A 22,807-nucleotide genomic window follows, 5' to 3' on the forward strand; every position below is an offset into this window, starting at 1 on the left:
ACACACCCCTGATGTAGCCAGTCCTCCAAGAGCTTGCAGGGCTCTTAGTACAGGGCCTACTGTAAGCTCTTGGAGGATTGGCTACAGCAGGAGGGTGGGCTACAAAGGAGTTCCTGCTAAAAAAAAAAAGCTCTGGAACTAATGCATCCATAGGGTTGCCAGGTCCTGGTTGTGAGAGGGGGAGTCTTCTTGTGCACACAAATTGCATCCAGCGTGATAACATCTATCACTAAGGAAAAAAGTGATAAGAGCATCCCCTTGGCAAAGTGCCCAGCATGATAGTGTCACTTCCAGGTGATGTCATTGCACTGGGCATGTTGCGGCATGCCAGTGCTCTTTGGGGGGTGCGGCTCCCCCCAGTGACCAGCTCTATGGTGGTTTGGGGCCCCAAAATTAGGGGAACCCCTACCCCTCCCATATACTTTTAACCATTTAATATCTTGATCTCCCACACTGGTTGAGAGTGGCTTGGATGGAGCTTAGCTGGGAGTGGAGAATTCAATACAAAGCAAGTTCCAGGGAGAAAGTAACTTGGTATGGCAATACTGCTGATGAAGAATGGATGTGAAAGCCTGATTCTAGAAGGCTAGACCTTGTTTTCAATAAAATTAATGAATTGGAACACAAAACAGGTAATTAAGAATGTTGAAAAAAATCTTAATAACAGAGTTTTTGTAGAGGACATTTTGATTCAGTAGCATATATTTATATCAGCCTTAAGGAAGACTTATATCAGAAACTTAGAAAGTGACAGAGAGGGAAGGAACTTTCCGATTTCCCCAGAGAGCTCTTTTCTGCGGGCACCTCCTTTGGAGGGCTATACTTTAGCTCCCCTAAATCCAGTTACCACCAAAATTGGAAGGCTTGTAGAGGAGTCAGCTTGCTGCAAGTTTGAGATCTCTAGCCCACAGGGGGGCTGTTCATCCAATCACGAATTTCAGCCACCTCGGTGGGAAGGGCGGGATATAAATCGAAATATAAATAAATAAATAAATAAAATGAACTGGTTTGGTAAACGGGAAGGTCCATGAAGAGTTGTAGTTCATGCGGCCTCATGAATCGAAACACACCTCCATTTTCCCAGTGTGTGCCCATCTCTACTTCCCAGTCTTCTGGTATAGCAGCTGAGACCAGGGCACATTGTTTTTCAAAATTAAGAAACAAGGCACTGGGACCACATAATTTTGATGAATTTATAAAATCTACCTATTTGTTTTAGCTTAGATTTTGGACAATTTAATCATTTTTTGGACTGCAGACTCCTGCAATCCTTTAAAAGTTGGAGTCTTCTTACAGAGGATAATAACGTTCATATTTGTAAACCAATGCAATCTATACAGATTATAAAACAATGGATGAAATTATGGCACAGATTCACAGTGCACTTCTATGCTAAATTATTCTAGTCTAAGACAACCCATTTTCTGTTATAAAGAGAATTCTGTATGAGGACTGGATAGCTGGCAGTTCTGAAATATGTAACCTTCAGAAGGTAAAAACTTTTCAGCTGCCTTAGAGCAGGGCTCATCATGGAATCATAGAGTTGCTTGCACACCACTTCTGAAAGGCAATTTTTTTAATTAGCTGATTGTGGATCATAATAAATTACAATGATGATGGTGTTGGATTATGTGGCCGTGAGGATGAAAATCTTATCAGTTAATATAACAGAACTCCAGTTAATATAAAACAAAATAAAACTTTATTTGTACAATGAATATTGGTTTTAAGATGTTTACAGCTGACTAAGGTGTCACTCTTTCACTTCACACACTCCTCACTCTCATATCACTCTGGAGACCAAGTCCTATGAGGAAAGGTTGAAGGAGCTGGGCGTGTTTAGCCTGGAGAGGAGGCAGCTGAAAGGTGATATGATCACCATCTTCAACTACTTGAAGGGCTGTCATATAGAAGATGGTGTGGAATTGTTTACTGTGGCCCAGAAAGGACCAGAATCAATGGGCTGAAATTAAATCAAGAGGTTCTGGCTCAACATAAGGAAGAACGTCCTTAGAGCGATTCCTCAGTGGAACAGGCTTCCTTGGGAGGTGGTGGGCTCTCCTTCCTTGGAGGTTTTTAAACAGAGGCTAGATGGCCATCTGACAGCAATGAAAATCCTGTGAATTTAGGGGGTGGTGTGAGTTTCCTGCATTGTGCAGAGGGTTGGACTAGATGACCCTGGAGATCCCTTCCAACTCTATGATTCTATATCCTCCTTTCTCTTCCTAACTAAACTTTCTTGTAGCTTCTGTTTCTCACACTCCTATAATACTTTGATAATATTAGGTTTTGGCTCTCTAGTCCCTAATATTATCTAAAGTATTCAACTTTTCTTCCCTAGAATCTTAATGCCTTTCACAGAACTGGTATGAGATTCTAATCAGAAGACTACTTCTCAGACTCTATAGGCCGCTGACTGACCATGATTATTAACTGCTGTCACTTTGCTGAGTTAACTGCTGACTGACGTTTCTCTCTCCATACATACTTCTTAGCTCCGCCCACACTCTCTCAGTCACCAACCAATCACTTCATTCACTCCCCCTCTTTCACCCCCCTTTCTCTACTGCAACTTACCAACAATTAAAGGAACACACATATATAAATTCAAATCATTATATGTGCACTGGAATATTTTACTTCTCCCTACTTTTTCCTTCAGTTTGCTTTAAATATATTTGAATTTTTTTTTCAAAGCTGTGTCCTAAGGTGATTAGAGAACAACAACAACAAAAAACCAGATGCAAATCTTGCAATCTCATTCACCAGACTCAATTTAGAGCCACTAAGTTGGAGCCAATATTAATTTGTCATAATTACTGGTACTTATCACAATACCTTTATTGACCTGGTAATAAGAATTACAGGTACACAATTATTCTTCAAAAATATGAACATTTTAAGGAATACAACTCCTGGAGAAAAAGTTTGTTTTGCGGACATGGAATTCTTTTTAGAACAGATTTCCTAAAACTATTTGAAGAACAGGTGTTTGCTGGCTTGGCTCCTCACCTGTAGGACGACAGGATGAAATTATTTTGTTTCATATTATTATGTTTTTAATACACAATTTCCATGTGCTTATGTGAAGTATCTACAATGGGACCCTTGCAATACAACTCATGACACTCCAGGTTTTCCGACTTATCAAATATATCCAATTGAAGAATTCAATCAAGGCACTTTTTGAACATCCTTTGGATTAGGTCATTCCTTTCTTTTCTTTTTAACTTTGTGCTGTGACAATACAGGGAGTCCACTGTCTTCATCATTAAGTTTTCTTTTCTTTTTCTTAGAATGGCCACGATCACTATGGTAGCCACTAGAGTCACTAGCATGCATTCCCAGGTCTGCTCTGTCTTGTTCATAAACACTCTCAGGGTTTGTACCACCTATTTCATCCGCAGCAGCCTTGTTCTGCAACTCTCCAGTTACAACCTCAGCAGTTTGTATGGCAGTTTCCATCTCTTGTGTATCATCCTGCTCATCATAGAGATTCTCACATTTTTCATTTGGTATTTTTGTTCCAGTGCTACATTGCAAAAACACAAAGCAAGAAAGAAAACAGAGGATAAGCTTCCAAAACGTTCTGCAACTGACATACTGCATTCCATTAATTCAGTAGGAAATATTAACTCCTATCAATTAGCTTTGCTTTTTTATTTGATCTACCAATTTTGTAACTTTTTGTGAAGCTAGCCATGCTTACCAACACAGATCAGGGGTGGGGAACCTTTTTTCTGCCAAGGGCCATTTGGATATTTATAACATCATTCGCAGGCCATAAAAAATTATCAAAAAACAGTGCTCAGCTGAGGGAGAACGATTCAGGCCGGCAAAATTAATGCAAATAATTGTTTTTCTATTTGAAGACATGTGGGGAGAGCCTAATCTGGCACGCACACACACACCCAGCCCGCCGCCATAGGCAAATGCATAGGAACTCATTAGCATATTAGACCACATCCCCTAATATTAGCATATTAGGTCACACCATCTGGGATAATCAAGTGCAAACTGAACAGTAACTTTTTCAGGCCCTGCAGCAATTCTGGCCAGCCAGCCAGGCCGCAGGGAGGGTGCTGCACAATACATCTGGGCCCTGTGATCCCTGCCTGGCCCTGGGGAGGCTGCTGCACAGCGTGGCTGGGCCCCACAATCCTCGCTGGCCAGCCAGGCCCCAGGGAGGCTGCCACATGGCTTGGTTCAGTCCAGCAGTCCCTGAGGGCCACACCAAGTGATCTCGAGGCCCTCGGAATGGAGGTTCCCCGCCCCTGGTATAGATAATCAGGCCTTGCTGTTCACTGAAAGCTAAATACTATAAAAGTGATCAACAAACCTTGCTACAGCTTTCATTTTTTGCACTCTTGCATTAACCAAACTATTGCTGAATTATCCTTCAGATCCAAAGACAAACCTGCAAACTCCTTGGGATACAGCCAATATATTCTAATACTGTACAACTGGTCAGGCTATACTCCCCCTCCCTCCCAAAAAAGGGCAAAATGCAGTTCTCTACCTGACTGTAGCTCCTGCTACAGTCTATGCAAATAAATTCATTTTGTTCTCCCTGAGAATGAAATATGCCGATTCTATGAAACTCTAGATACATGCTATTACTGTACCTGCTTTTGCACAATCTTCCTCGGATGCAGAACACTCCAGCAGCATCTGAATCGAAATACAGCACTTTAAAAACCAGCCTATCACCTATTTGGAAGCCAAGGTTTTTCCACTCATCAATTGATATGCAATCAGGTCTTGGGATGGACGCATTGAAACACCCATGTACTAGACAGCCCATGTGACTTGATGCCACTTTATTAATTATGCCCTGGAGTGAAAGCAAGAAAAAGTGAGTGAGAGAACATGAAGATTATATCACAGAATCTATGTTTTGTAAACTTATTATGCTGCCTTGGAGTATAAGTTCAGTTTAATTTTTTTTTTAACTTCTATTAGTTTTGCATATTCCAGTACGGAATATAAAAAGAAAAACAAAAAGCAAAGTGCACCCTTGCAGATACTGACTAAAATTTCAGGCTGTCCCACTAGCACTGAAGATTAAAAAGTAATCTTCTACACATTCAAGTCCACAATAAAGCATGGCTCTACCATAAGCCTTTTTCTCCTTTATACAACCATATAAAACCTAAAACTATAAGGTATAATTAAATGCTTAGCAAATATACACCAGTTTATCAGAAATCAAGTCTTGGAGCTAATTTTAGTTATCGCATGACCTAAGATGCTTTATTATTTGGCATTCTTAGAATGCCTGTTGTACATGCTTTCACTGATACTACAGATATTACTACAATCCTGTGCAGATAAACCACTGTAGTAAACTTTCTTATGCATAACTAAGTGCTGGATTATATATAAAAGGCAAATGTCTTCAGCAAAGAAGCCTGTTAACAATGCTATACCACATGTCACTTGAAGCACATTTTCATACTACAGGTACCACATACCAAAACAACTGGACTTCCAGCATTACAAGCATTAGTGAAAGCAGAAGCATATTTTACATACCACAAGTTTTTTTCCTGGTTTAGGTGTAAAGACCATAAAATCTGCTTCAATATCAAGATGGACGGCTCCCAGATCATCAATTATATCACCCAATTCATTTGTTATTCTAATGTTATCATAAGCCACAGGAACTCCTTGAAAACTGCAAGATAAGAGAAACCAGTTGCTGATGATCGACATGGAGAACAAAACCACATGCTCTTAAAGATTTTAAGGGCAATAAAATTTGATCTTATTTATTTAGAGAAATTACTGCATAGGGAAAAAGTCTGGAGAAAGGATTCATCACTAAATAGAGCAAGAACTTCATAAGTATATCATTCTGTGACCATGGAAAACTAGGAGAAAGATGCCTCACATCTGCTACACATCAAACTATTTTTAAGGAATACTGAGACTCATACTGTGACAGGAGTGAGAACTAAAAACAGCCACTCACATGAGCCTATGGAAGTGCTGCTCCAACATACAATCACCTTTAAGGGGGGGCGGATTTGGAAGCGAAGCCCAGAGGAGTTCAGATCTGCCTCTTGGAGAGGGCAGTGATTGTTTTGGGTCTGTCTCAGTAAAACAGTATTTAGAAGGGTAGCTTTGCCTGGTAACATAGCAGAGTGGTTTAACTGTACCTCTGGGAGAGAACAGTGTTACCAGAGACAGCTGATTGTTAGGCCTGTCTCTGGTAATGAGCACACAAGAAAGATGGAAGGGGAAAGAAGGAAGTCAGCCTGGCTAGAAATTGTCACTGCCTTCTGCCATAGGCCTGGCAGAACATCTCCATCTTACAGGCCCTGTGGAATTGCATTGGGTCCCAAGAGGCCTGGATCTTACTTGGTAGGGAATTCCACCAGGTTGGAGCTAAGGCCAAGAAGGCCCTAGCTCTGATCAAGGACAACTGAACACTCTTCAGGCCAGGGATCACCAGCATATTGTTGTCAGTTCAGCACAATGCTCTTCGAGACCTCATCGAACTTTTGTGGCAGGGGGTGCAGAAGGAACACAATTCAAACTATTTACAATACAGAAATATAGCATATTAAGAAATGACAACTTCTGGGATAACGTGTGCATATGTAATATTACCGTACCTTCTGCTAAGCTGGCTACATTCAATACAGATACAAAAGCACAATTTAAGCCAGGCATGAAACGTGATAGAGACTTCTCCGTATTATTACATCCTCCCTTAATCCCAACTATGTGAAGGAATTTTTTTTTTAAAAGGTTTGAGTTCAGTAGCACCTTAAAGACCAACAATAATCTTCAAAGCTCCCTTTGATAGGAACCTGTATTACACAAAGGGGTCAATGACCCTCAAAAACTTATGTCCAGGAATCTTGCTGTTTTTAAGGTGCTACTGGACTCAAATATTGATCTTCTACAGCAGACCAGAATATCCATCCACCTGAAACTATCTTCTTAAACACACAAGGAGCCCTGAACAAATGCAATGCAATAACACTGCCATGGAAATCAGATGGCATGAAAGCAAAACTAGCTCATGGTAAGCCATGGCAGATAATGCAGGAGGAGCTTGAAAAAAGTGCACACAATAATAGGATGTTGCAAAAGTGCAGCCCAATCCAAGATGCACAAAACCACCCACCACCAATGCCTATCCAAAGCAAGGATGTAACTCGTTAAACAATTAACAAGAAAGGATCTATCCATTATTTATATATATTGCTGGAAGTGTTTAAATGTTGCCTAGAAAACTGGCAAAGGGTTATCTGCATAAACCCTACTGTTAACATTTTGCGTCCAAGACCTGACTCTATAGCACATTCAAGTTAAATTTTCTTAACAAAAAACAGCAACAGAGCTGATAATAAACAATATGTATGCAAGCTAGATATAGCATGGTCTTGTTTTGGTGCTTAAACACTACAATGCTCTCACAGTTTAAACAGTTGCTTTATTTACATCCCTTAACAGGGGCCCTTAAGATTCAGAAGACCTGCCATTTCCTGGCTTGTCTGGTGTTAAGCAGAGCCAGACCCTTTGGCGCTTATATGCGCCCTACTTTACTCCACCTGGGCTTCAGGTCCTCCAGGTGGGAGTGCAAGATCTCTGCTATTCCTATCAAAAGCCCAAAGAAAAATAAAACAAGGGGACCAGTCCGGCTGTAGCCCACGCAACCTGATCCTAGAACTGTCTTATTAGGAAGAAAGGCACACTCTACTCAATGGCGCTTAAGTAAGCCCGCACGGAAACATGGCGTACACGGGGCTGCGGAGAAGAAAGGAGATCAAGCAATCCAAGGGGACCCTGCTTCTCTTCAGACGAATAGCAACCGGGGGGGGGGGGACCGGAAGAAATTCCCCCTCCTTGGCAGACCTTCATTTGGATAATAAATTTATCATGCTTTGCACAGCGTGCGCTCAGTTTTTAAAGGGGCACATCCACAAAGAGCGCTCGGGTACCTCTCCGAGTAGCGCCGCAGTACAGCGTCCAGCTGCATGCAGATTCCCGTCCGCTTCCGATGGAGGAAACGCGGCGGCAGCGCGATGTGCCTCCGGTGCTGCGTGATCACCAAGCAGGAGTAGCGGCTCTCCGCCAATACTCGCGCAGCCTCGAAGGACGGCAGCTCCACAGAGGACGGAGGAGGAAGCGCCGCCGAAGCTAAAGAGGTTGCCTCCGCCGGACTCTTCTCACTCTCGGCCATGGCGCTGCAAGCCCCGAACTCTCGGAAACTTCAAGCAGCAAGCACGAGGCCCTGTGTCGCTCAAAAATGACGTTACCGAAAGGAAGTGCGCTCCAGTAAGAGCAAAGGGAGAAAACTTAGCTAAAGGCGGTTGCTTGGCAGCCATCTTGTGTGTGGTTTGTGAGGTTACGACAAAGTCGGATTTAGCATATGAAATGTCAGCTCTTAATAAACGTGATAGTTTTACAGCCTAGTTGTTTGTTTGTTCGCTTTAAGTCAGCAAACTGACACAGCTAGTTGATTGTGTTTTTAAATTGTGGACCAGAAGTCCCGCCTGGTGAGGAAATTAAAACTTCCGGATCCGGGCGTCAACCAAAAGTTCCCCCCCCTTCCAAATGAAAGGGAGGGAAGGGTTGTCTGCCGCGCATGCACTCTTAGGATTGACGTCATGGCTAGCTGAGAATAGAAGCTCCTCCCAACTGTGAGGCATCAGCCAATCGTTGCAATCTTTGCCTTTCTTGCGGCTGGTCATTTGCGTCTCGCCTCTCTGCTAGTCGCGAAGGTGTATAGTGGGGGGGAAGGTGGTTGTGTTGCTTGTCTCAGCTCTCTTTTGTTCGCATTCGGTCTGTTCTCACAATATTTTATTAGTAGTGGGTATGTAGAAAGTTAGGTTTAATTGCTGCGGCTTAGCAAGTAGGAAAAAAAGCATACTATTCTCGTGCTTCAGGCTGTAGTTGCAAGAACTCACGAGAGAAAAGGCGATAAACACAAAATTCAAAGGATTCTTTTTTTTACAAGTTCTTGCTAAAGCAGAATAGTACGTTAAGTAAAACGACCTGAGAAAGAAATGTGGCCAGTAGGACGGGTAAGCTATTGTTAACTCTCCTCCGACCCCCCCCCCCCCCAGTTCCTTCCGTACATTTTTAATGGGTTTTAACCATTCTTGCTTATGTTGTTTATTATAGAATCATGGAAGGGACCTTCAGGGTCATCTAGTCCAACCCCTTGCACAGTGCACAAAATTCACAAATACCTCCCCCCACACACACACCAGTTACCCCTGCTTAATACCCAGAAGATGGCAAAAAAAAAGCACTGATGCAACCCTTCCTACCCTTCTCATGATCAAACTAATTCACAGAATCAGCATTGCTGTCCGACAGCCATCTGTTTAAAAACCTCCAGAAATGGGTAGCCCAAGACCTCATCAGGAAACCTGTTCCACTGTGAAATTGCTGTCAGGAAGTTCTTCCTAAAATGTAGTCGAAAACTCTTCTGATTTAATTTCAACCTGTTGGTTCTGGTTTGACCTTCTGGGGCAACAGAAAACAACTCTGCACCATCCGCTATATGACAACCCTTCCATGTACTTACTGATAATTTCACCTCTTAATTGTCTCCTCTTCTGGTGAAACACCTAGCTCCTTCAGCTTTTCCTCATAGGACTTGGTCTCCAGAACCCTCACCTTCCTTGTTGCCCTCCTCTGGAACCTGTCCAGTTTGTCTATATCCTTAAATTGTGGTGCCCAAAACCGAATACAGTACTCTATGTGAGGTCTAACCAGAGCAGAGTAAAGTGATGCCATCACTTTGCATTATCTGGACACTATACTTCTGTTGATACACTGCATTTGCCTTTTAGCTACCGCATCACACCGCTGACTCATGTTGAGTGTATAGTCTACTAAGACCCCTAGTATGTAGCATCAGCATAAAACATCCATAAAGCCACAATTAAAAAAAAACCAAATCAGTATGCAAAGCAGGCCAAACAACTTTAATGTATGCAAATATATTTGTGGTCATAAGAATAAAACAATAACAATAATAGTAACAATCATCATTGTATGGTGTTGTGTGTGGTATAGCCAGGAGATCCCAAGATTGTCTGGCTGCTCTAAGAACTAGCTCCTATTATCATTATACACCACTAGGTGGTGAGCTAGACTTGTTTTGAGGGTTGAGAGAGCTCTGTGTGCTGTGACTGACCCAAAGTCATCCAGCTGACTTCATGTGGGAATTGTATATCTATGCAACACAGAGATTTCAGTCTTGCGAGCTAACTAACATTTGGCCACCAAGTGATACAAAATCCTGGCCTAGATGGTTCAGTGGTCTGATCCAGCAGGGCGTTTATGTTCACTGTCTATTAGAAGTTGCTGCAAATGGGAGAAGTGATTAGGTATGATCTGAAATACCACCATTTGCTTCCAAAACGTCTGAATGCCCCTCCATTTGTCCCCCCAGAACAACTTGCAGTACTTCCATTAAAAGTTGCTGTCTTAGAGATGGCTGGAAGAAAAATCCCAAAACAAAACCCATGAAGTACTTCATATTAAAACCAACCAAAATGACACAAAACAGTGCGCAGATTTAGGGATGGGCAATGCTCAGTTATACTATGTAAGGAGGAGGGAATCTTTCTACTCCAATTTACATAGCAATGTTTTTTCTTTGTATTAAGGAAGTCTTTCAACTATATAGAACCCCCTCCCTTGTTTGTGAACAGCTCTGACTGATTTTTTATTGAGCCAAATTTATATATTTTAATCTTTGAAAATGAACAATAAACTTTTCAAATACTTTAGAATTATGCAAATCTAAATTTAAACATATAGATAGATCCAAGTAGGCAGTCATGTTGGTCTGAAGTAGTAGAAAAAAATAGAAATCAATAGCACCTTTAAGACCAACTTCGTTTTATTCAGAATGTAAGCTGTGCCGGATTCCTCATCTGATGAAGGGTGCTTAGAGCACATGAAAGCTTACATTCTGAATAAAACTAGGTTGGTCTTAAAGGTGCTGTTGACTTCTTTAAATATATAGGTAAGCCTCTACATGAAGGATCTATTCATAGATGCAGTTCAGGAAAGAATCACCAGATGGCACAATTGAGCCTTGAAAGTATATCTAGGCATCCTTATAAATGAAAATAAAATCCATTTCACTAAAATCAATAGAAGCATTTCCTGCTGTGACTTACATTAAAATTTTCAAGCTCAGTGTTCCTCAAACTGCTGAGCTGCATCTGATGATGAACTTCTCAGTCATCACTAGAAGAGAATGACTGGCATATGAAGTAGAGAAATTAGGACGACAGTCTGCTGCTGCCATGTAAGTCTGCCAATGCTGCAAAAGAAAAATAAAATAGCAAGATAATCACCTGGCATTCTTAAGGATGATTTCATTGTGGCATGTCTAAGGTGGTGCATATTATATTCAGCAGTTATGTATCTCCTAATTTTCATTCTTGCATAGGGGGAATATTTAGGATCTTGGGGCATTTCTGGGAGAGTCTTTATCTTCCACCTTCAATACCCACTTTCCTTAAATGCTGGTAGCATGCTGTTCTTGATCACGTATACAGGCTAATCCTGACATGCATGCTCAGAAGTGAGATTTCTGACTCTGCCATAAAAGGTTGCTGGGTGTCTTTGGGGTAGTCAGTCACAGGGTGCTTTCACACACACTAAATAATCTGTTTTAGTGCAATTTGCTATTCGATTTTACTGTGCAGAATGGAAAAATCCACTTGCAAACAGTTGCTGTGCAAAAGCACACAGAGTCTTATCATGGATATGGGAAGTTGCCTTATACTGAATCAGACCATTGGTCTATCAAGGTTATCCTTCTTTGCTGATACTGGCAGTGTCTCTCCAGCCTCTCAAGATGGAGGTCTTTCACATCACCTACCACTCGCTGGTGATCAGATGTTAGGACCTTCTGCATACCAAGGTGATACTCTGCTACTGAACCACAGTCCCTCACTTTTGTCAGTCTAACCTACCTCGCAAGGTTATTGTGAGGATAAAATGGAGGAGAGGAGAATGGTGTGAGCTGCTTTGTGTCCCCATTGGAGGGGAAAGGTGAGGTATAAATGAATTTAATAACAATAATAAATTTGATTTAGTTGACCTCTGAAGTCAGTATATTTACAAAGCAATTCTGTATTGTGCCTGAGCTGCAGTGGCCAGCCCCTCCCTAAGGGCCGAATGGGGGAAAAAACACCCTGCCCAGCACTGCTGCAATGGTGTCCATGGAGTTTCAGTTACAGTGTTTCATCCCAGTGTTGTTAGGGGAAGGGGGTGTTCAAGTAAAACAGGAAGGGCCAATAGGAGTCATGAGTCAAGGGGGCTGAGCCACGCATCTGTCACTGGCAGGGGGTGGAAGGGTAGGCCACAGTAGCCACACTCCTCCTCTGCAGCATGCACCCCCTTACAGAGACCAGCTCCCATCAGAAGCCCTGGCTACTTGTCACTGGGGAATGGCTGTCACTCATTCACCACATGAGCACCCCAAGCTATTGGTCTACATATAGAATGCACAGGGCCCCTGAGGTCTGCAATGGACAAGATATTGGATTTTAGAAGATATTGGATTTATAGCCCACCCTATACTCTGAATCTCAGAGTCTCAGAGTGGTCACAATCTCCTTTACCTACCCCTCCTCACAACAAACACCCTGAGAGAGCTCTTACAGCAGCTGCCCTTTCAAGGACAACTCCTATGAGATCTATGACTGACCCAAGGCCATTCCAGCAGGTACAAGTGGAGGAGTGGGGAATCAAACCTGGTTCTCCCAGATAAGAGTCTGCACACTTAACCACTACACCAAACTGGCCTTCTAGATGGATGTGTGGGTGTCCTCCACAGCAGCTGTGCCATCTAACGTGCCCATGCTGTCAAGGGCATTCCCATGGCAATCTGTGTGCTGCCATCACTGAAGGATGAGAAGGAAAGCGTGTGGGGTGCCAGGTGGGGGAGGGCACAGAGCTTCAAACATGTCTGCCAGCAGTCTCTCAATGCACCTCTTCCCCTCACCGCACTCTCATAAGGGACACCTTTGGCCACGAGGGCTTGGATGTGCTTCTGAGTGGGACCAAAGGAATCAAAGTGGAAATCTCTGTCCACATAGCATGTCCCAGGGCAGAAACTCATTCTCTCACCATGCACTACAAGGCATGTTACCAGAAGGTGGCAGAGCTGCTCCTAGTGGGGGCAAGGGCAACAACTGCATGTTCTACCACCAACCTCTACAGCAGTGCCCTCTCAGCCATAGCCCAGTTAGGTTGGAAGTGGTCTTCACTGCCACTGGATGTTACAGCAGCCAAGCCATTCACCCACAGAGGAATGTGGAGGTGAGAACATAAGAACATAAGAGAAGCCATGTTAGATCAGGCCAATGACCCATCCAGTCCAACACTCTGTCACACAGTGGCAAAAAAATTTTATACACACACACACACACACACACTGTGGCTAATAGCCACTGATGGACCTCTGCTCCATATTTTTATCTAAACCCCTCTTGAAGGTGGCTATGCTTGTGGCCACCACCACCTCCTGTGGCAGTGAATTCCACATGTTAATCACCCTTTGGGTGAAGAAGTACTTCCTTTTATCCGTTTTAACCTTTCTGCTCAGCAATTTCATTGAAAGCCCATGAGTTCTTGTATTGTGAGAAAGGGAAAAAAGTACTTCTTTCTCTACTTTCTCCATTCCATGCATTATCTTGTAAACCTCTATCATGTCACCCCGCAGTCGACATTTCTCCAAGCTAAAGAGTCCCAAGCGTTTCAACCTTTCTTCAAAGGGAAAGTGTTCCAGCCTTTAATCATTCTAGTTGCCCTTTTCTGGACTTTCTCCAAAGCTATAATATCCTTTTTGAGGTGCGGCAACCAGAACTGCACACAGTACTCCAAATGAGACTGCACCATCGATTTATACACGGGCATTATGATACTGGCTGATTTGTTTTTAATTCCCTTCCTAATAATTCCCAGCATGGCGTTGGCCTTTTTTATTGCAAACGCACACTGTCTTGACATTTTCAGTGAGTTATCTACCACGACCCCAAGATCTCTCTCATGGTCAGTCTCTGCCAGTTCACACCCCATCAATTGTATTTGTAGCTGGGATTCTTGGCCCCAATGCGCATTACTTTGCACTTGGCCACATTGAACCGCATCTGCCATGTTGACACCCACTCACCCAGCCTCAACAGATCCCTTTGGAGTTCCTCACAATCCTCTCTGGTTCTTACCACCCTGAACAATTTAGTGTCATCCGCAAACTTGGGCACTTCACTGCTCACTCCCAACTCTAAATCATTTATGAACAAGTTAAAGAGCATGGGACCCAGTACCGAGCCCTGCGGCACCCCACTGCTTACCGTCCTCCACTGCGAAGACTGCCCATTTATACTCACTCTCTGCTTCCTATTACTCAGCCAGTTTTTGATCCACAAGAGGACCTGTCCTTTTACTCCATGACTCTCAAGCTTTCTAAGGAGCCTTTGATGAGGAACTTTATCAAAAGCTTTCTGGAAGTCAAGGTAAACAACATCTATCAGGTCCCCTTTGTCCACATGTTTGTTCACCGCCTCAAAGAAATGTAACAGGTTAGTGAGGCAAGATCTTCCCTTACAGAACCCATGCTGAGTCCTCCTCAATAACCCGTGTCCATCAATGTGCCTACTCATTCTGTCCTTGATAATGCTTTCTACCAACTTTCCGGGTATTGAAGTCAGACTGACTGGCCTGTAATTTCCCGGATCTCCTCTGGAACCCTTTTTAAAGATGGGGGTGACATTTGCTACCTTCCAGTCCTCAGAAACGGAGGCAGATTTCAATGAAAGATTACAGATTTTTGTTAGAAGATCCACAAGTTCAACTTTGAGTTCTTTCAGAACTCTCGGATGTATGCCATCCGGACCCGGTGACTTATTAGTTTTTAATTTGTCCATCAGTTGTAGGACCTCCTCTTTTGTCACCTCAATCTGACTCAGGTCTTTCAACACCCCTTCCAAAATTAGTGGTTCTGGGGCGGGCAAAAAGTTCTCATCTTCCACAGTGAAGACAGAGGCAAAAAATTCATTCAGCTTCTCAGCCATTTCCCTATCCTCCTTCAGTAATCCTTTTACCCCATGGTCATCCAAGGGCCCCACTGCCTCCCTGGCTGGTTTCCTACTTCTAATATATTTGAAGAAATTTTTATTGTTGGTCTTTATGTTTTTTGCAATATGCTCCTCATAGTCCCTTTTTGCCTGCCTGATCACAGTCTTGCATTTGATTTGCCACAGCCTGTGTTCCCTTTTACTAATGTCACTTGGACTGGTTTTCCACCGCTTAAAGGAGTCCTTCCTACCTTTTACAGCTTCCATTACTTTGTTTGTTAACCATGCAGGCCTTTTCTTATGCCTGTTTGTGCCTTTCCTAACTTGTGGTATGTATTTTATCTGAGCTTCTAGGATTATAGTTTTAAATAGTCTCCAAGCTTCCCCAAGGGTTTTGACCGTATTTACCTTTCCTTTCAGTTTCCTCCTCACATGCCTCCTCATCTCAGTGAATTTACCCCTTTTAAAGTTAAACGTGGTTGTGGCAGTCTTTTTGGGCACCTCCCTATTTATTCAAACGGTGAAATCAATAACATTATGGTCACTACTCCCAAATGGCACAATCACTTTTACATCTCTCACCAAGTCTTGGGCATTACTTAGGACCAAATCCAGGATCGCCCCACCCCTGGTAGGTTCTGAGACCATCTGCTCCATAGCACAGTCATTGAGAGCATCAAGAAACTCAATCTCTTTCTCTCGACCAGAACACATATTGACCCAATCAATTTGCGGGTAGTTAAAATCACCTATTACGACACAGTTTTTATGTTTAGCCGCTATCTTTAAGCCTTCCATCATATTATAATCGTCCTCTCTCTTTTGATTTGGTGGGCGATAACAAACTCCCATAGTTAAATTTCCTTTTGGGCCCTCTATTTCAACCCAAAGCATTTCTAAAAGGGAATCTAATTCTCTGACCTCAGTCTTACTGGACCGTATATCCTCTCTGACATACAGAGCCACCCCACCTCCAACCCTTCCCTCCCTATCCTTCCGATATAACTTATATCCAGGAATCACCGTGTCCCACTGATTCTCCTAATTCCACAAGGTTTCTGAAATTCCCACAATGTCTATGTTTTATCCCAACACTAAACATTCCAATTCACCAATTTTACTTCGAACACTTCTAGCATTTGCATACAAACATCTATAATTTCCCAGGCAAGCTAGGCCTGCTGCCTTCCTCCTGCCGCCTCGAGACTCTGGCAGACAGTCCATACTGTTTGTCACCATCACAGTGGACAACTCTGATCCATTACCTGGTAGAGAAATAGCAGCCAACCCTTCATCTCTTTGAGACGAGTCCTCCCAAACCAGAGACATTTCATCTCCTGTCAGCTTTCCCCCAAGATTTAGTTTAAAAACTGCTCTGCCACCTTTTTGATTTTAAGCGCCAGCAGCCTGGTTCCATCCGGGGACAAGTGGAGACCATCTCTTTTGTACAGCTCCTGCTTGTTCCAGAAAGCATCCCAGTGCCTAACAAATGTAAAGCCTTCCTCCTTACACCATCGTCTCATCCACACATTGAGACTTCTAATTTGTGCCTGTCTCTCCTGCCCTGCACGTGGAACAGGTAGCACTTCTGAGAAGGCTACCTTGGAGGTCCTGGCCTTAAGTCTCCCGCCTAGCAGCCTAAATTTTTCCTCCAGGACCTCACGACTGCATTTCCTCACATCGTTGGTGCCAACATGCACCATGACCACAGGCTCCTCCCCAGCACTATCTTTCACCTTTAGCCCACTCAACCAAACAAAGAGAAAACAAAGACCAAACAAAGAGCAGTTCCCCAGCTATCACAACTCAGAATTTTAGGCAGCCCCCACAAACCTCAGAATGAAGTCTTTCAAAATTCAGAAATTCTCAGCAACTTCTCCAGCTGTCTCAGCTATCAGAGCTGCTCTGCTCTGTTCTGCTCCTCTCAGACCTCTGTAAGGTGGCACACCATGGGAAAATGCTGTTTTCCCCTTCCTGCCCTGCCACCATGTTCCTGCCATGGTCATTACCCAACAGGAAGGGCCATGGATGGCATGCACCAAACCTCTGAGAGAGAGGGTATATAGTGTCCATAGAAGAATGTGATCCTGGCTGCCCTTCACTATTGTGAACACTGCTTCCTTTTTTCTCAGGGCCTGGCTAGCTGCTTGTAGGATGGTGCCCTCCTTTGCCCTTGCTGCCCATGCTAGGGGTTCACCATATCCACTTGTTACCAGCACTTTACATTTGGGTGGTGTAGCGATGGTGGAGGAGGCATTGTGCCCACCAGTACTGAGCTCAGATTAGCATCTTCTGTCTCTTGGACACCACCTGCCTTGATCAATTTCACTTTAATAGAGCTGCCACCCAAGCCCTGCAGGGTCAGGCTCCCACTCCCTGTACCATCCTTGTCTTGCAGAAGGTCCTGCTGTTTCTGAGGTTCCTGACCACCAGATCCTTCCAGGGGGTCATGACTAGCTGCTGCCTCCACAGCTTTCCAGATGCCACATTCACCTACCTTCAGGAGCATGTGCTGGGAACCAAGGACGGGGATCTGGTGCAGTGTTCACAACATTTGGTGGCTTCCTCAACATTGTGGGGGCCATGGACTGCTCCCATATAGCCCTCATCACCCCTGGGAAGAGCCACACTTCTACAGCCTGAATATTAAGGCTACCTGTGGACCACCAGGGCATTTTGACAGACATCAAGGCCAAGTTCCTCCACAGTATCCATGATGCCAAGATTTTTATAATGTCCATCCTTAACTTCCAGTTGGCTGCCCAGCTGGAGGGCAAACAATGGCTCTTGGGCCTCCCAGCTCTTCCCACCGCATGAATAAGATTGGAGGGTAGCACAGCAATGACTCTCATTCAGTTTCCTCCAGGTGACCAAGAGTACCCACTGCTGCCACATTTGCTGACACTATATGCCCAAAATGACCCCCTAGATGGTGCAGCCTACAACTAAGCCCACCACCAAACATGTATGGTCACTGAGTGAGCATTCAGCCAGCTGAAAATGCAGTTCTAATGCCTCCACCATATGGGGGAGACCAAGAACCATGCAGCCTACCAGTGGCCAAGCAGTTCACCATGTTCCAAAACACTGCCATGCAGAAACATCTCCCACCTCCCCTTGGAGGGGAAATTGTGGAAGATCTGTGTCAGAGTCCAGGTGCAAGCCAAGTCACAGTCCAAAGTCAGTCAAGATTCAGTCTAGAAGGTCAGTTACCAAAGAGCAGAGTCCAGTTGAAAACATGCTCCAGAAAGCAAGGTCTAGCAGTCTACGGCTGATAATGAAGTCTAACACTGGTCCAAAGGCCACTGGAGTGAAGCAGAATCAGGAGCTGTGGTAACTTGTTGCTTCCACATCAAGCAGTCTCCCTTGACTTGTTTTTATAGGCATCTGCTGCAAGGTCTTACTTGCAACCAACTGCTTCAGAGTAAGCCTGCAGCTACTCATAATTGGCAAGCAGCTGGCATCACGTCAGGAGACGTGTGCTTTCTCTTTTCTCCTGGAGTTCCATCCTAAGTCTTCATCTCTGGTGCTCAGAATACTATGAAATCTCTGGGAAGAAACAATTGGCTTTGTTTTTTATAGACGCGGAGAAGGCATTTGACAACTTAGATTGGGACTTCCTATTTGGTCAGCTAAAGATGATGGATTTTGGAGAAAATTTTACTCAAAATGTGAAAGCTATATATAAGGACCAAAGAGCAAAAATAATCGTGAATGGAGACTTAACAGAAGAAATTAACTTACAGAAAGGTACCAGACAGGGATGCCCACTTTCCCCGTTACTCTTTGTGTTAGCCTTAGAAATTTTACTGGAATCTATAAGAAATAACGATAAAATAAAAGGTTTAGAGATTAAAGATGAAACTTATAAAGTGTTGGCTTACGCGGATGATATGGTCTTAATTGTACAAGATCCGTTAGATTCAACTGACGAAATTTTAAAAGAGCTAACTGAATACGGACAAGTGGCAGGATTAAAGATCAACTATAAAAAGTCAAAGATCATTACAAAAAATATGACCACTCAAGATATCCAGGTTGTTGAAAAAAGAACAGGTTTTCAGAGGGAAATGAAAGTTAAATACTTAGGGATAATGCTGAGTAGTAAATGTAGCAATATATACGAACTTAATTATGAACCTCTTTTAAAAGAGCTTGAAGAGAAGTTAAAAAAATGGCGAACCTTACAGCTTTCTTTTATGGGTAGAATCGCGCTGATTAAGATGTATATACTACCCAAGGTGTTGTTTCTATTTCAAATGGTCAACTTCGCGTCCAGGAAAGTTTTTCTTGTTAAAATAGAAAAGATGACCAGATCCTTTATATGGCTGGACAAGAAACCGAGGATAAAAGGGAAAATTCTAACGGACATTAAGGAAAATGGAGGTTTAGGACTCCCAGATTGGGAAAACTATCACATAGCATGTGGTACACTCTGGTTGCTCGACTGGATAGGGCTTGAGAATAAAAGAATATTAACGCTAGAAGGTTTTAACTTGTTAAATGGTTGGCACTTTAATCTATGGTATGCAAATAAAACAAAGAAGTATTTTGTCAACCACCTGATTCGTAAGGGGATACATAATGTGTGGCTGAAACTTAAGAGAAAAATCTATAATAAAGTCCCTAGATGGATATCGCCTAATGAGGCCTCAATACAACCACAATTATGGGATTATACAAAGACGATTAGATACCAAGACCTACTAGATGAAAATAATAGATTAAGAGGGAAAGTTGAGCTGGAGGAGCAGGGTATAGAACTTGACTGGTGGTCCATGATGCAGGTAATGGCCAAATATAATAAGGATAAATTGGTTGGGTTCACCAACTCTAGATTTGATTTTGACAAAATTCTATTAAATAAGATGAGCAAAATAATTAAAAATACATATAATTATATGATGCAGATGAAACTAGAGGATGAAAGCGTTAAGGAAGTAATGCTGAAATGGTCTAAAAATCTGGAAAAAAATGTAGATCTAGAAACCTGGTCGCTTTTTTGGAAACTGAATGACAAAATGATTAAACCAATCAATTTTAGAGAAAACTTTTTTAAATTATTCCACAGGTGGTATATCACTCCTGTCCAGCTAAATAAGATTAATCCGAACATTTCACCAAAATGTTGGAAATGCGGGATAGTTATAGGCTCCTTCTTCCACCTCTGGTGGACATGCACGTTGGCGAAGAAATTTTGGATTAAAATTTATGAGATGCTGAAAGCAATCTTAAAGATAAATTGGCAATTGAAACCCGAAGTTATGTTACTTTCATTAGTGAGGAAGGAAGTCCCCCAAGAGGACAAACCATTAACAGTATATATATTAACAGCAGCGAGAATTGTTTATGCTAGGTACTGGAGACAAAAAGAATGTCCAGAACTAGAGGAGGTTGTAGACAAGGTACTACAAGCTGCGGAGATGGATATTTTGTCTAATATGCTGAAAGGCACAACCAAAGATGAAGCTACAAAAAAATGGAAAAAGTTTTATAAGTGGCTTAAAAAAGAATGAGGTATGCAGCGCATAGAAATAAGGTATTACACTAGGTAATATGATATTGCTACATTAATGAAGATAAAAAGTGGATGTTAAGATAGGTGATGTCAAATTGGTTTGTAACTGCATTCAGTCTCAATGGGAAGAACAAAGACGGGTTACAGTTTTGATATTAATTTATCTTTATAAAACTTTATGATTTCACGTAAACCGTTTACCAGGAGAATTGTAATTGTAATGGATATATTGTTTTGTTAATCTGTGGAGCTGAAATAAACTTTTGAAAACGGAAAAAAAAAAGGGGCATGAGTGAAATAGGAAGGTTGGTAACAACCACCTGGTTTTAATCTGTTGTAAGGGGCTGGAAGGTGTTGGTGGCTCTGCATCAGCTGTTGGTTGTGAACTCTGACAAGCCTGCAGTTCCTCATTTTGCTTGCCAGCTTCTGCTGCTTCTGACTCTGAGCTGTCTCCTCTCCTCCTGAGGAGTCCTTCACTTCTGACTGACCCACAGCAGTCTGGGACATGGGACCCTATGCTGTCACCAGAGGTTTTTGTGAGGCAGAACCTAAGGGGCCACCTTGAACAAGTGCAGGCATACATCTGGTGGCAGAGGCATCCAGATGCTCATGCCATCAGGGGGGCTCACTCCCATCAGGCCTGGAGAAGAATGACAGAACCACTGGTGACCCGGCAGTACTCCCCTCCCAGCATCCCCTCCCTAGCATGTGGGGGCAGCAACAGCCCCACGTGGCCTTCTCCCCACAACCATGGCTGCCCCTTCCTAGCACATGCCTCCATGTGGTTGTCTTTGGAACAGCCAGGGTGGGCTACTTTTGAGTAGAAAGGAAACACAACACAGTCCCTGGTCACAGCTACCCAGGTGTAGGCATCCCCATGGTCCAGCTGTAGTAGCCTTTGGAGCATTCAGCCTCCCAAGGGAGTGGCAAGGGGGCTTGAATGTGGTTGCAAGGCATTGGGCCCCTCAGATTCCTATGGTGGCAGCCAAGGTGGGGGTTCTCCCACCAGTGTCACTCATTCTGTTTTTCATAATGTATGGGTCCCTTAAAAAGGGTATGAGGCAGCAGTGACAACAGAGCACTTCCACCATGTGAGATGGTTGGCCATAAGACAGTCTCACAAGAGGATGACTGACAGATCTGCGGTTTTTGCAAATGTGTGTGGGGAAAAGACATCCATGTAGATGACTGATCCCTTCATGATGCAGGCCCTGTACACCCAGCTTACAAACAGTGAGCTCTCCCAGCTCTGTGAGCACTGGCCCCCAGGATGCTCATGAGTGGTGGAGACTTTGCGCATGTAACAATGCTTTGCGCATGTAACAATGGTATTTACCATTATGGTATCCATGCTGCAAGACGGCTGTCAGAAGGGCCAATGCACATATCAACCAGGGTGCCCTTTGATTTTGCATTTGTGGGCCAACATTGCCCACAGTAGCCACTGCTGTTTGCTATGCAAGCTCCTTTTTTGCATACCTAAATATCTCTGGGGTACCTGGGATCCAGATAGGCCTAGCTGGACTGTGTAGGGGAATACCCTCTGAAACTGGCATCTCTGTTCAGCAGTGCAAATTGTTACTGGCTAAGCCCCACTGCACTGGTGGCCGTTCAGGCTGACAGCTTCATTTGCACAATGGTTCCTGCTCAGTTTATCAGCCAACACTGGTCTCCTGGGGCTAGGGACCACATCCAGTGCAGTTCTATGAGAGGCCACCCATGGCATTCTCATGTTGAATCCCTGCCATGCCAGGACATCTGTACCCACCCTCCCCTGCCTGTTTCTACAAGGTGAGTGGGGTGACCCTGCAATTGCTGCCTATGGAGTCTGTGCCTTTGATCCAAACTATAGCACAGATTGGGTACGCTCATGTCTTACTTTCACAAAAATGCAAAAGGATTTTATTACTGTTTATCTGATGGGATTCAGGTAGTTGTACTGACAATCTAGACAGCATGAGGTTGCCAAAAGGCTGCTACCAGTGTGTGATTTCTACCACGATCATTTCCATTGGTGGAAGTGTGTTGCAAAAGAAACCATTGAACAATTGCTTTGCTTGAATGTCTAGAACGTATAACAGAAAGAAAAAGAGGGAATTCTCTGTTTGCCTGCACAATGACTGTACACAGGTCAGTACTGAAATGAAACTGATTTAGCCACCTCTTGGTGTGCAACATGTATCTTGAATATATCTGGGGCTGTATTTAGGATTCATTC

The 22,807-nt window shown here is 43.3% G+C and overlaps 1 protein-coding gene across 1 annotated transcript; it reads right to left on the reverse strand.

Moving 5' to 3' along the window:
• Positions 1–2,802: 2,802 nt before the first annotated feature.
• On the reverse strand, positions 2,803–8,462 carry POLR1F (RNA polymerase I subunit F). Its single transcript, XM_060248620.1, has 4 exons — positions 7,956–8,462; positions 5,536–5,677; positions 4,626–4,834; positions 2,803–3,532 (listed from the first exon to the last, which is right to left on the reverse strand). Exons 1-4 carry the CDS (start codon positions 8,195–8,197, stop codon positions 3,208–3,210), a joined length of 918 nt encoding a protein of 305 aa, XP_060104603.1. The 5' UTR covers positions 8,198–8,462; the 3' UTR covers positions 2,803–3,207.
• Between the last annotated feature and the right edge of the window lie 14,345 nt (positions 8,463–22,807).

The sequence above is a fragment of the Heteronotia binoei genome, chromosome 10 (genome assembly GCF_032191835.1).
Source record: "Heteronotia binoei isolate CCM8104 ecotype False Entrance Well chromosome 10, APGP_CSIRO_Hbin_v1, whole genome shotgun sequence".
In the NCBI taxonomy this organism is placed as follows: domain Eukaryota; kingdom Metazoa; phylum Chordata; class Lepidosauria; order Squamata; family Gekkonidae; genus Heteronotia; species Heteronotia binoei.

Coding starts and splice junctions, on each gene's coding strand:
- POLR1F (XM_060248620.1), bottom strand. CDS start 8,197: ATGGCCGAGAGTGAGAAGAGTCCGGCGGAGGCAACCTCTTTAGCTTCG. Junction 4,835..5,535: donor AACCAGGAAAAAAACTTGTG/GTATGTAAAATA, acceptor CTTTCACTCCAG/GGCATAATTAATAAAGTGGC. Junction 3,533..4,625: donor GGAAGATTGTGCAAAAGCAG/GTACAGTAATAG, acceptor TTTGCAATGTAG/CACTGGAACAAAAATACCAA.